Here is a 12,503-nt window from a genome sequence, read left to right on the forward strand (position 1 = left end):
TACTGGAGCAAAGCTACGTGCCAGAAGCATCCTCTTATGGACAGTACTGGGCCATTTGGGCTTCCAGGAAGGGTTGCTCCAGCTCCCAGCGAGGAAATGTGCAGGCTGGCGTGCTGGCATGCAGCAGGCTGGTGGGCACCAGCTACAGACGGGCAAGGAAGCAACTGCACTTTCTGCTCCCCCTTCCCACCCAAAACACAAACTGTCTACATCCTTGGGTACTCCACACCTAAAATTACGGAGGAAATAACAGTGGCTGTGGGGGTTTGACCCCCTGCAACCCCAGATCCAGGAAAATGATGTGGGGTTTTGGCTTTGCAGCGGTCGGTGCCTGGGCTGGGGGAGCCAGGGCTTCCCAGGCACCGTACCAGGCACTGCACCTGGCCACACGGGCGCTCCCGGCTCTTCAATCAGCTTCTGCCTTGCAGGAACATTTCCTCCTTCCCTCTCAACCCTTTGACCCTCAGCATCTTCCCCGCACCCCAAGGGTGCAGCAGCGGGGAGCACCCCGCCCTGGTGCCTCGGCACTACTCAGCATCTCCTGCATCACCTTGGTCCCAGCAAGTGTGGGTCCCCTTGCATGCACCCTCCAGGCAGAGGAGTGGGCAGGCAAGGCAGGAGCTGATCAAACATCATCCTTAGCTGGGATCTCACCTCGCCATAGCCCACGGTGCCCGAGGGAAACCCTCTCCCTGCTCGGCTTGGCTGCCTTGGGGGAGCATTAGCCCCAGTGAGAGTCAGAGCGCTGTTCTCACCCGCCCCAGCTCTTTTAAGTACTTAAACCCTCAGTGCATCCCTCCGTGGGCCTTTGATCCAACTCCAAAGCCAGAATGGCTCTGCCCTGGGCAAATACCCAGGGAAACGATCCGTTCAGAGGCATCCAGGAGCAGGGAAAGGAAACCTCCAATTGCAACAACTGATGGGCAGGGGGAAAACGCAGCAGGGAAATTTTATAGCTTTTTGTGCTCTTTTTCCTCACTTAAAGCTGAGGAGATGGGATAGCTGCTCCTCCGCGCTCGCCCGTGCTGGCTGCACGCCTTGGAGGGATGGAGAATACAACCGCTACCTGGGCAGCTCCGGAGCTGCAGTCCCCCGGGACTGCCCTGCAGTTCAGTGTCCATTGCTGCCTGCTGGGGGTTGAAAGGTTTGCGGCAGATTTGAACCACTGGAGCAGTGTCCCGGCAGAGCCAGGGGACAGTCACCAGGGCACAGCTGGAGGCAGTGATGCCACCACAGTGGTTGTGATGGTGAGAGCGGTGAGGAGCAGTAGTGCTGCTGCCACAAACAGCTGGGACCAGCAGATCCAAGATGAGCAGCAGGCAATGCGTGGGGTGATGCCTCCTGGGCTGTCTGAGCTGTGCTCCTCTTCCTCCCACAGAGATGATCCCAGGAGGATGAGGAGGACTCGTGATTCTTCCACAAGAGCTGCAGTTTGGATGAGAGCAGGCGGCGGCGCAGGCTGGGCTGTCCATCCATGCGGCTGCATTGCCCTTGCAGATGAGTCCCCTGCCAGGCCTCAGCACATCTGTGCTGCTTCCCTGGTGCGCCACCAGCCCTGGGGATGACATTTCTGCCTCGAGGGGAGTCAGCATCTCCCCTGCTTGCTCCTAGTGCGCGGACGCTTCCAAGCAAAGGGGGGGACAGGGCTGAGAAGAGGACTGAGGAAGAGGCAAAGAGAATGGTGTTCCTCCTGGCCCTGCTAGTATCTTCTAGGACACTTTGCTTGGAGCTTCTGAAAGCACCACTGCTCCTTACTTAAGGTCATGGGGAAACTCCCCCTGGCGTGCAGTCATTTGGCAGAAAGTAAACCTTGCATGCCTTTCCCCAGGTGGGAAGTGCAAGGTGGGCTGGGACAGGCTCCCTGGGACGCTGGGGACCCTTTGGGGGCAATTCCTGATTTGTCTTCCCAGCTCCAGAGTTCTCCCAACCTGGTGTCTGCACCTGCCCTCGGCTCACAGTTAAACAGCGCGCGCTGCACTCGGCCCTGCTGCCGCTGCAAAGCTGGGTCATTACCTCCCTCCTGCCCGAGACAGAGCAATTCTGCTCCAGGTTGTCTTTGCAGCTTCACAGGTCTGCTCAGAAATCTCCTGGCCGACCTTGGCCCTTCTTTAGTCCACGTTTGGTAACTTTCCACTGCTCCGAGCTCTGGCCTGCCCGCGTTGGGGTAAGAGAAAACTGGTTGTGCTGGGCAGGAACCACTTCTCGTCCCCAGCTGGTTCCACCTGGTAGCCCACTGTTAACGAGTGAGCGCCCAGCTCCCCGGCCCTGCCGCAGGTGGGTCGCGGGATGCCTCGACATGGCTGGCCGGGCAAGAAGCAGCAGGCAGGGCACCTCAGCGCTTGCCTTCCCCCGTCATTTCAGCCATGGCCTCTGGATTCGCATGGTCCCAGATCACTTGGACATCCCCCACCCAGCTGCCGATCGGTGTGTGCAAGGGGTTAACTCACCCTGGCATCAAACATGTCCCCATTTCTTGGTGCCACAGCAAGCACCCTGCCAGTGCATGGCAGCACCTTCTTTCCCTGAACACAGGGTTGTGTCTACCCCATCTTTTACTTGTGGGCAAACCCAAGGGCGTTTGCAGCTCTGTCCCTTGGACCGTGGTTTCCCCTGCCAGGCTGGGGTGTGGTGGGAGGAGGCGATGCCCACCGCAGCCCCTGCTGTCCTCCGTGCAGCCCGGGGACTGTGCCTCTGCAGCGACTGTCCTGTTCCAGCACGGAATCCATCCCCCAAATTTGCCGCTGGCCCTTTGCCACCAAGCCAGGGAAACTGAGGGACACGGCATTTTTGTGGGGTCTGTGGGATGCTCCCACCTTGTGCTTGGGGCTGCCCTGCTCACAAGAAGCAGCCTGACTTGACATCCTTCCACCCTTCCCCACAAACCGTGGCCCCATCCCCATGTCCCGGGGTGCCTGGGTTGCCCCTGCGCTGTCTCCCCTTGCTGTTGACCCTCGCAGCGCGTCGAGCCAGAGCTCACAGCCATGCCAACGTAGCCGGAAAGCTGGTTGCGGATACAGCAAACCCACCCTCGGCGTCCTCCGCTCTCAGCCTCCCTGGGGCCATGTCCTTGTGCTGATGGGATGGGGAGAGCAACAACCTCTATTACAAGGAACCTTGAAATCTCATTCCTTCCACTGCCTTGCCCAAGATAAGCCTTCCCTGAGGGTTTGTTTATTAGGAAACTTCCCCCCCTCCCAATCCCTGAGCTCTCCTTTGCTCTTGAACCCGGAGGAGAAGGAATACTTGAGCAGGAGCAGCTGTACCCACCTGGGGTTAGAAACCCATAAAAGTTGTGCAGCTCCATTGACCAGGAGCTGCTGGGCTCTGAGCTGTGCCCGGGACCTGCTGTGACCTCACGTCCCCCCAGCCCCAGGAGAAGGGGGGCTGCCGGCCTGGGCAGGGCAGGGGAGGGATTTGGCTGGGTCCTCCAGCTGTCGATTGGGACTGGGCTTGCCTTGGCAGGGAAGTGGGGGGAACATGCAAGGAGGGGGACTTTGGTCAACCATGACCAAGAAAGATGGCTATCGGGTAGGCCTGCCATAAAGGGCAGGTAATGGCTCGCTATCAGATGCCTTTAGGGTGACCAAATAGCCATGTAATGGGCCCTGTGCTGGAGTGGGCTGAGGGCCCCGGGGGTGCAGATTGCAGACCGGATAAGCCACCCTGGTAGTTCAACTCCCATCCATTATTTAAATGCAAAGGTAAATGCTTTCATCTTTACAACTGGAATGGTGCCACCAGCTGGGCCACCTCCTGAAGGTCCCATCCTGGTGGCCCGCAGGCAGGAGTTCCTGGGCAGGGGACTGCCCTGGACAGCCATGGCAGGGCAGAGAGGGGAGCCATCCTCTCTGCGGGGGTGCCACCAGCACCTGGGGACAAGGTGCCAAGGCTCAGCGGCAGGGTGACACTGGGGACATGGGCCTTGACCCCGAACCCTCCTCTCTGCTCTTCCCTGCACGAGGACCCAGGCTCTGGTGCTGCGGTCCCATGCCCCAGCCGTGGTAGCTTGTCAAGGGAGCTGGGCTGCCTCTTTCCGAAGGAAAAGGCTGTGTGTGTGTGCAGGGATTTCTGAAGGAGGAATTAGGACCCTCAAGGCTCTTGTGAGGGCAATTCTCATCCTGATGACTGCCTTCAGACATAGCGGGCTGCCCCTCTCCCCAGCGCGGGACAAGCCGGTGGGGTCCCAGTGCTGATCCAGCAGAAGAAAACAGTCAAAACCCACCCGTGTAAATACTGACCATGTGCAGCCAGCGTCAACGTCTGGCCACATCCTGCTGGCGGCTAACCCTGAGCCTCCAAAACCCGGGGAGTGCGTGGCTCTGTGATGGAGGGCCATGGCGTGGGGCCGCTGCAGGATCTGACCAGAGCAGGCAGGGCTCCCCGGAGAGGAGAACAAAGCAGACAGCAGCAACTCCCGCTCGAAGGTTTTCCCTTTAATGGTTTGGTTTTTGTTTTGTACATTCGTAAAACTGTGAACGATAAATACTGTGTGATCGGCCTCCACCTCCCACTTTGCCCCCCCAGCTTTCTGCGGAGGCAAGGGAGACCGTGAGCGATGTGGCGAGTGCTGCTGGCTCCAGCTCCGCTCGTGAGAGAGGTGCCAGCTCGCAGCGTGGGCACCACGGAGCAGGGCAGCATCCCAGCTCGGGGTGGTAGGATGGAGTCGGGGCTGGGGAGGGAGAGGTGACTTGTGTGCAGGCAATATCTCGGCTAAAAAGGGGTGAAAGGCAGCACTGCCTGGTGGTCTGGGCACAGATCTGCTGCTGAAGCCCAGGGGTGCTGGTCACAGAGTTCAGCTACCCCTCTGGTGTCTTGGACCTCCAAGGTACCCAAGTTCAGATGAGGATCTGCTAAGAAAAACAGCGCGACGCTTGGGGCTGGGAGGAGATGGGGCTCCCGGGTGGGCGAAGGGACCTACACGTCTTGTTGTTCCTCAGAGGAGGTAAAGGCTGGGTGGGCAGGGAAGGATGTCACAGGAAAATGGGGCTCCAGCTTCTTGGCTGTGCCTGGGGATGCCCTGCTGTGCGCTGGATGAGGGTGCCGGCACGAAAGGTGCACAGAGAAGCTGGTGTGGGGGAGAGTAGGGAGCCCTGAGATACGGGAACGGGCTGGTGCTGGCGTGGGGGACAGCGGCTGCCAGGGCTCTGTGAGCGAGGGAGCTGGGAGGGGGTGGGTGACAGAGGGGCACAGGGTGACAGAGGGGCACAGGGTGGCAGAAGAGGCTGGAGAGAGACTGGCAGGCTGTTGGGAGTGGGTAATGTGAGCAAGGTGCTTGGTATGGAGGGGGCTGCTGTGCTGACGGTGTTACGGCATCCAAAGATGACAGCACTATTCAAACCCAGAAAGAAAGGCCCAGCGCCACCTCCCCTGGGCTCTGGGATCGAGGATCCTGCACCCAAGCTCTGGGGTCTCTTCTGGTGGGGTCTCATGACCTTCACTTGGGCCTTGTAGGGCCAGGGCCATGCTAGGAAGCAGCAGGACACGGCCCATCAGGAAGATCTGGAGCTGGCTCAAAAGGGCCACGGTGCTGAGGTGAGCACCTCTCCTTTTGAATGCCCCCCCGCCCCACACTTTTCTCCAGAGAGAAGAGACCAATAACTCCACAGGCCTGTGTGCCCTAAGCAAAGTCCTTGAGTGAGAAATAAACCCCTTTGGTGAGGTGGAAGCTTTGTCCAGAGAGCAATCAGGTGAGAAGAGTCAACTCTTCCTGTTGTCTGGGTCCATCACAGTACTTGGGAGTCCCAGGTCCCACGTGCGGGCTTGCCTTCTCCAGCCACCCGCAGCAGGATTGTCCACTTTGTGCCCAGAGAAGAGCCAGCATCTAAAGCTCCCTTGCTGTGCTGTGTAGGTCCCTTATTTGTGGCTTTGCTTGCTGTCCTCTTTGTCCTGCCCTCCTGCCCCCCATCCCGGCTCTTCTCATTGCAAAGAACAAGCCACCAGGTCAAGTCGGCTTGACCCCTGGGTGCTAACAGGGGACCCCATCATCTCCTGAACAAGGAGTGTGGATGGGAGAGGAAAGGGTGCGTGGCTTTTCCAAGCTGAGGAGAGCACATTATACCTGCCACAGTGGGAGGGAGTCCAAGAAATCCTGGCCCAAGCATGGGGACATCCTGAGCCAGAGGAGATGCTGCTCAGCGGGGTGGCAGGGGACAGGGAGGTGTGACTGCCCTATGGTGGGTACCGGGCTGCCCAACAGAGGGAAGAGCCCCCAGCAAGCACGGGGAGAAGGTGGCCTTTTGGGAAGGCCAGTGCTCATCCCGCAAGCAGCAGGCACCTGCCTGGGTGGTTGGCTCTCCGGTGCTCTGGCTGAGGGGTGGCCGCTCAGCACCGTTCCATCTTGGAACAGGCCAAGTTTGTCCCTTCACAGTTGTTTTTAGGGTCTTTGCCCCTTGTGCAGTGGGGATTGTCACAGCATCGTCTCACCCATTTTGCTGTCCCATGTATCATCATTTGGGGGATTAGGACTAGTGGGCAGGAGCTCAGGGGGGCTGTACTCTGCAGGATCGGGGACTTTGTGAGGAACATGCATCATGTCTGCAGGGGGAGAGGCCATCATGGCAGAGAGAGGGAAGGTCATTCCTGTGTAAAGGCAAAAGAAGGAGCCAGACACTGGAGGACCGGTGGGCAGGAACAAGTCCCCACAGCCCAGCAGTCCCCACATGTGGCAAGTGCCCTTGACAGGAGAGCTCAGGACCCAGGTGTGGACCTGTGGCAAGGTGGCTCCTGTGTCGTCTTGTCATTATGGCTGGGAAGACGTTCTTGTCTCCACAGTGTGGAAAGTACTTGGTGTCTGGGTCAGTCCGGCTGGCCATCCGATTCCCTGCTGTGACCCTCAAGCCACCATGGGGCGAAGCCACCGTGTCTTTGCTCTATACAAGGTGACAGCCACAGTCTGTTTGAGCACAACCATGGCTGGACTGAGGCTTGGCCTTGCAGATACCCTGTCTGTGGTCCCTCCCCTGTCCACAGATCATGGGAGCTGGGTTGCAAAAGTCCCTGAGTGTCTCTGATGAGAGGGCTGGATGAGCCTTCTGCTGAAAGCTTGGTGCTTTTAGCAGTTCCCTTTTTTTGCCTGCTAGTGACTTCCCTCTCAAAGGGAGCTCCAGGACCAGGGAGCTGAAGCTCTGGAGTATGCAGAGCCCAGGAGCACCGTCCTTGACACTGGGGTAGGACAGGGACTGTTTTTTTACACCTTGTGGAGTCAGCCGGGGGAGCTAGCTGGGACCCCACGCAACGTGGCCCCAGCCAGGCAGTGGTTAAGCTTTCATCCATGGGGAAGAAGGGGAGCAGAGAGGTGGGACACTAGGAAGGTGAAGCATGAGGTGGTCAGTGAGATCCAGGAGCTTTCGAGCAAGGTGGACTTAGGGGTCGGCATGCAGAGGGCTGTGGACACACACTGCGTCTGTCTCGCTGGGAAGGCTGCAGGACAGGGAGCGCTGCATGGCCCGGCAGCCCAGGGGCCCATCCTCAGTGGTGACCGGGAGCTGAGGGCCCTGCGTGGTGCTGGATCTGCCGTCGGAGCAGAGCAGGACGCTGGAGTCTGCCTCGCACTTGGTGGTACGACTGTAGTAGGGCTCCATCACATGCCGGAGCTCCAGGGGCATGGTGAGCGGCAGGACCTCAGCCTTGATTACAGCGCCCAGGTGGGCCTCGGAGGAAGATGCCCGGAGGCTCTCAGAGCGGCTCATCTTGATCAGCAGGTCGATGGTTTTGTTCTCGGCCTCGAGGAGGCAGTTTGGCAGCCCCTCCCCATCTCCAGCCTCCCCGGTGGCCGTACATTTGTTGAGGGCCCCTTGGTCTTTGCTGTGGAGCTTCTCACTTCCCAGGCTCGTGTTGCAGGGCTCCTTCTTGGCCTGCTGGACCTTCTCCAGACCTTCAGAGGATCTCTTCACCGAGAGGTCCAGAGGCCCCTCGTGGGATTTGGTGGCTTTCTCCAGTGCCTGGTGGATGTGGTAGAGCTCCCTTTGGATTTTGACCAGCTGGTCCCTCAGCTCTTTTTGCCCAGGGGTGTCCTCCTTTGCCAGATCAGACAGTTTCTTCTCCACCTCTTGGTACTCCTCTAAGGTTTTGGACAGGTCCCCAATAAGCACGGTTGTGGCCTCAGAGTCTGTCATGGTGGCAGAAGTCTCCTGGGGTCTGCTCTGCTTGCAGAGGCCATGGTCCAGGCCAGCACCCACAGAGGGAAGAACTTCAGTGTCATTGCCCCTCTCCAGTTCCTCAGGCCGGCCTGCGAGGACCTCTGTGTGCCAGTGGTCCAGGGCCTTGGGGATGTGGCCAGGGTTGGCCCTTGAACCACTGCAGGGAAGAAGTGGATACAATCAGTAGGGGGAAAATCCTTGGGCATATGTCCAGGGCCAGCATTGCCAGATTCAGCCAGGGTTCCTCCACTGTCTGCTGCCAGCGTGAGGCCCTTCCAGGAAGGGCTTTGGTCTGAGCATGCAGAGCCCTGGCTGGACCTGCTCCTGGCATTGTTCTCCCAGGAGGTGGATGGACCCTGCCACAGGCTATTTCGTGACACCCACCAACAAAGGGAGAGACCAGTCTGGGGAGATGGTGCTGACACGTGATCCCACCTCAGCTAGCCAAACCTGGATTCTCCTTCTTGGAGCACTGGAGAACGTTGATGGAAATGACCATCCCACAGTCCTGAAGGCCCACTTGGAGGGGATCTCTCCAGCCAGCCTGAGAGCAGGGAAGAGGCAGGTGGAGATAGAAAACCATGGAGAGCTTCTCCAGAGAAAGCTCCTCCGGGTGCCAAAAGTGGTGGGGTTTACAGTGACATTTTTCCTGGAGCCACAGCTGGACTTGCACAACCAGGGGAGGAACTGAAATTTTGTTAAAAGGAGCTGTGCACATTTCTAGCCCCAGGAAAAAGGAAATGTTTGGAAACGTGACCGTCCCTCTGGGCTTTGAAACCAGAAGGCAAATCAAAGGAATGCAAATGTGTATGTTTAAAAATAGGCAATGACTGTTCCAGCAACCCTGGGATATCTGGGGACCCAAGAGGAGATTTCCTGGTGCCCGGGGAGCACAGGTCCACACCGCACAGACACCACATCACTTCTGGCTCTGTCTAAAACAGGGGAAAGCACGGGACAGCAAGTGGTGACATAGCCCGGGTGCTTGGATGCACCTGAAGGCTATTCAAGTCCTTTGTTCCTGGAGGGCAGAAAGCCCTGCTCTGAGTGGGCATTGGTATGGACCACCAGCCAGGAGTGCGCTCAGCCCCTGGAGACTCATCTCACGGTTTAGAGGCAAGTGGGGGGATCAGTAATGGGGTATGAAGATGATGTTTAGGGCCAACCAGATGTGAGGAAGAGGCAGAGAGATCACAGGCACCTTACCTGCTCTGGTAGCTGAGTTTTCCAGGCATCAGCCTTTCGGGTCCTATCAAATCCAGCCCATTGGCAGTGAACTTCCTCTTCAGTGAGTTGCCTGGAGGGCTGCTGGTCTCCAGACGGGTCCCCACCGGTAACTCTGTCTTCTGGACGCTGCTGTGGGCAAAAGTACTGTCCTTCATCCCCACCATGTTTTGATAGATGTCAGTGGCTGGCTTTTTGCGTAGGTTGTTGAGGCCCAAAGTTGAGTTGCTGTCCTTCTCTTGGGACAGCCATTTCTCCTCTTCTTCCTGCCCCAGCATGGCAGGGTGGCTGAGCTCGGAGGCTGGCTCCTCTCTGACACCTTTGGACCAAGGAAAACCTGTCTTCAGAACTGGTACCTTCAGCAGCCCTGGTTTGGTTGGCTCACTGGGAGGTTTGGCTTGGGGCGGCGTGGGCATGACGGAGCCCACCAGCTGCTGGGCTTCTGGCTTGCTGGAGGACATCTTGCTTTCAGTGGAGCTGAAGGTGTGCTCGAAGAGCAAGGGGTAGTAGAAGCGGGGAAGGAAGGCTGAGCGCTCGGGGCTCTGCAGAGGCTGGAAGTGGGAGGCATGTGGGTGCATCAGCTGGGCCGTGGAGGCCAGGAAGGGCAGCTGAGCCAAGTGCGGGTGTGTCGTAGCACTGTTGGCCATGGTGGGGCTCAGGTAGGAGAAGAGACTGGGGTTTAACGGGTAGTTAATACCCAGCAGTGAGAGGTTGAGGCCCTGAGGTTCGTGGTAGTCACTGTAGGCTGGAGGCGGGTAGCACGGGATGATGTTGCTGTCGGTACAAGGTGGGGAGACCTCAGGTGTGTTCCTCCTTTGCCCATTTGCTACCAGCTTCCACTGCTCCATGAGGATCCCGCTGCTGGCCAGGCATTTCTTTGGCACTTTGCAATGCTTTGGCTTAGCATCTAGGTCTGGGGAGGCCATTTCCCTGCTTTTCATGACGTGGTTCTTGAGGGAGAAGACGTCTGTGATGATGAAGTCGGGCTCCACCTCCTTGCAAGGCTTGTCCCTCTTGTTCTTGAAACCGAAGACCAAAGTGTTCACTTCTGGTTCAGCTGGGTCACCTTGGCAACCTGCCTCTTCATTTTTCTCTTTCTTCTCCCCCGCATCCATCTCCCTCAACAGGCCAGCAACATCCTCCTCCTCCTCTGGGAATGGGCCACCTTCTTCACCAGCCCCTTCAGCAGGCAGGATCTCCACCCCTGACATCAGCTTGTCCTCATGGCCATCCCTGCCGGAGGCCTGCTTGGTCCTAACTGACCCTCCCGACGTGGCTGAGGAGTCGCAGGTCTCCTGCTTGTCCCGCTGCCCATGCAGGCGGGAGGTCTCCGTTGCGTGCAGGAGCCGCAGCTCCGGGTGGAGCAGATTGCCCTTCTTGTAGGGCCAGTCGGACTCGATGAGGAGGGAGAGGGAGTTCTTGCACAGGCTGTACTTCATGTGGTTGTAGAGATGGGACTTCTCCATGCAGGTGAAGGGGCACTGGAAACATTTGTAGTTGTACGGCTTGCCCCATGGCCTTGGGATGTAGTGGGGCTTTTTCGGCTTCCTCTCCTTGTGTTTGTAGACGGAGGTCAGCTTGCAGCTCACGTCATCTTTGGACATGGTGGCAGGTGCCTGGGGATGGCTCCTTGTGGGAATGGAGAGGCACGGCACGTGAATCTTCCCACACCTCTCCGGGAACCACTGTGTGCCCTGGAAGAAGGACAGCATGGAGCTGGTGAGCTGTGCCTGTGGCTCCCCGGGATGATGGCTCTGCTCCGTGGGCACCTCCTGGCCCCAGGGAGTGGAGCTGCTGGGACCTCGGTCTGGAGCTTCCGTGTTTAGGATTTAAACCCAGGCCAGTGATGGAATTTTTGCCCAAACGCTATTGGTGTGCCCGTAAATGCTGGCCCCATTTTTAACCCTCTTCTGTCAAATCACCCCAGAGGAAAAGGAAACCAAACACTGTTAAAGGCATTGAAGCTAAACCACCTCGAGCTGACTTTGAAGCCCCCAGGTGACCTGCCCGCCCAGCCGGAGTCTCCCTGGGGCAGCCCTGGGCCAGCCCAGGGACGATTCCCCTGCTGAGGGCAGGGAACGGAGGAGAAACCTGCCCACAGCCCCGAGTGCTGCGCTGGGCACAGACCCGTGCGGCTTTGCCGTCTCCTGGGGTGCTGCAGTGCCAGAGCCAACCGAGGTGTTCCAAAGCTCATGCACCAAGGCTGGTGCAAGAGCTGGGCTAAATGCAGATACAACCCTGCACGTGAACGTGCAATCGTGGTGCAAAGAGGACAGGCGGATGGACAGACTGGACGGGGAGAGGCAGCGGACTGCCTGCCTTTAACCTGGTGTTGCTGCTGGAAAGGCGGTCCTGCCCCCCTGCGCGGGGCTGACCCTGTCCTGTGCCAGGACAGGGGTAATGCTGCCTGGAAAACCAATCCAAACACACCTCCCCACTTCCAGGCGTCTTCCCCGAGATCAGACTGTCTGGGGAACATCCCCCGCAGCCCCCCGACGGAGGGCTGGCCTTTGTGTGCTTCCCACCACAGCCTCCTTGGGGACGGCGGGGTCACGCCTGTCCCGCAGCCCGTCACCCCGCCTGCCCCGGGAGCAGGCAGGGAAGCACAGCACCCCGACTCCGTGCCTCCCAGAGGAGCCGGATCTGCAGAGGCTCCATGCTCATGAAACTGGGCTCCTCCACAGATGGCCAAGCAGCGATGTCTTGCAGTCGCAGGGCACCCGACACCAATGCACACGTCTGCGTCTCCCCTCCAGACACCGCTTTGCCCTGGAGGCACTTGCCGGCTTCCTCCCCGTTAGAACAAAAACCTGCATTTCTCCTGGGGAGGGCAGCGAATTTGAGGGCTCATTCTGCATGGGTGGGGCTCATTTCTCAAGGGCCAAATCCTTCCCCCATGTGGCAGGTCCCAGGGCAGAGCTATACCCTGGGACACCCCACGGCCAGGCTGGTGTGGGATTGCACAGCCCGGGAAGGAGAAGGGGGCAGCGGCATCTCCAGATTGCCACTGATGTGGCAGCTGGAGCCATTCGGGGAAACAATCTGCTCCCCGGCTTTTGGGGAGAAGGAGACGAGTTTTGCAGGATGGGAAGGGAAGGAGCGCGTCTCTGCGCACTGGGGCACGCTGCGGCTTTGGGCAGG

At 58.8% G+C, this 12,503-nt stretch overlaps 1 protein-coding gene across 1 annotated transcript; it reads right to left on the reverse strand.

Moving 5' to 3' along the window:
* Window positions 1-7,361: 7,361 nt before the first annotated feature.
* Window positions 7,362-10,966, reverse strand: PRR35 (proline rich 35). Its single transcript, XM_009327323.1, has 2 exons — window positions 9,345-10,966; window positions 7,362-8,295 (listed from the first exon to the last, which is right to left on the reverse strand). The coding sequence occupies exons 1-2, from the start codon at window positions 10,964-10,966 to the stop codon at window positions 7,362-7,364; spliced, it is 2,556 nt and encodes an 851-aa protein (XP_009325598.1).
* Between the last annotated feature and the right edge of the window lie 1,537 nt (window positions 10,967-12,503).

The sequence above is a fragment of the Pygoscelis adeliae genome, unplaced genomic scaffold (genome assembly GCF_000699105.1).
Source record: "Pygoscelis adeliae isolate BGI_AS28 unplaced genomic scaffold, ASM69910v1 Scaffold461, whole genome shotgun sequence".
In the NCBI taxonomy this organism is placed as follows: domain Eukaryota; kingdom Metazoa; phylum Chordata; class Aves; order Sphenisciformes; family Spheniscidae; genus Pygoscelis; species Pygoscelis adeliae.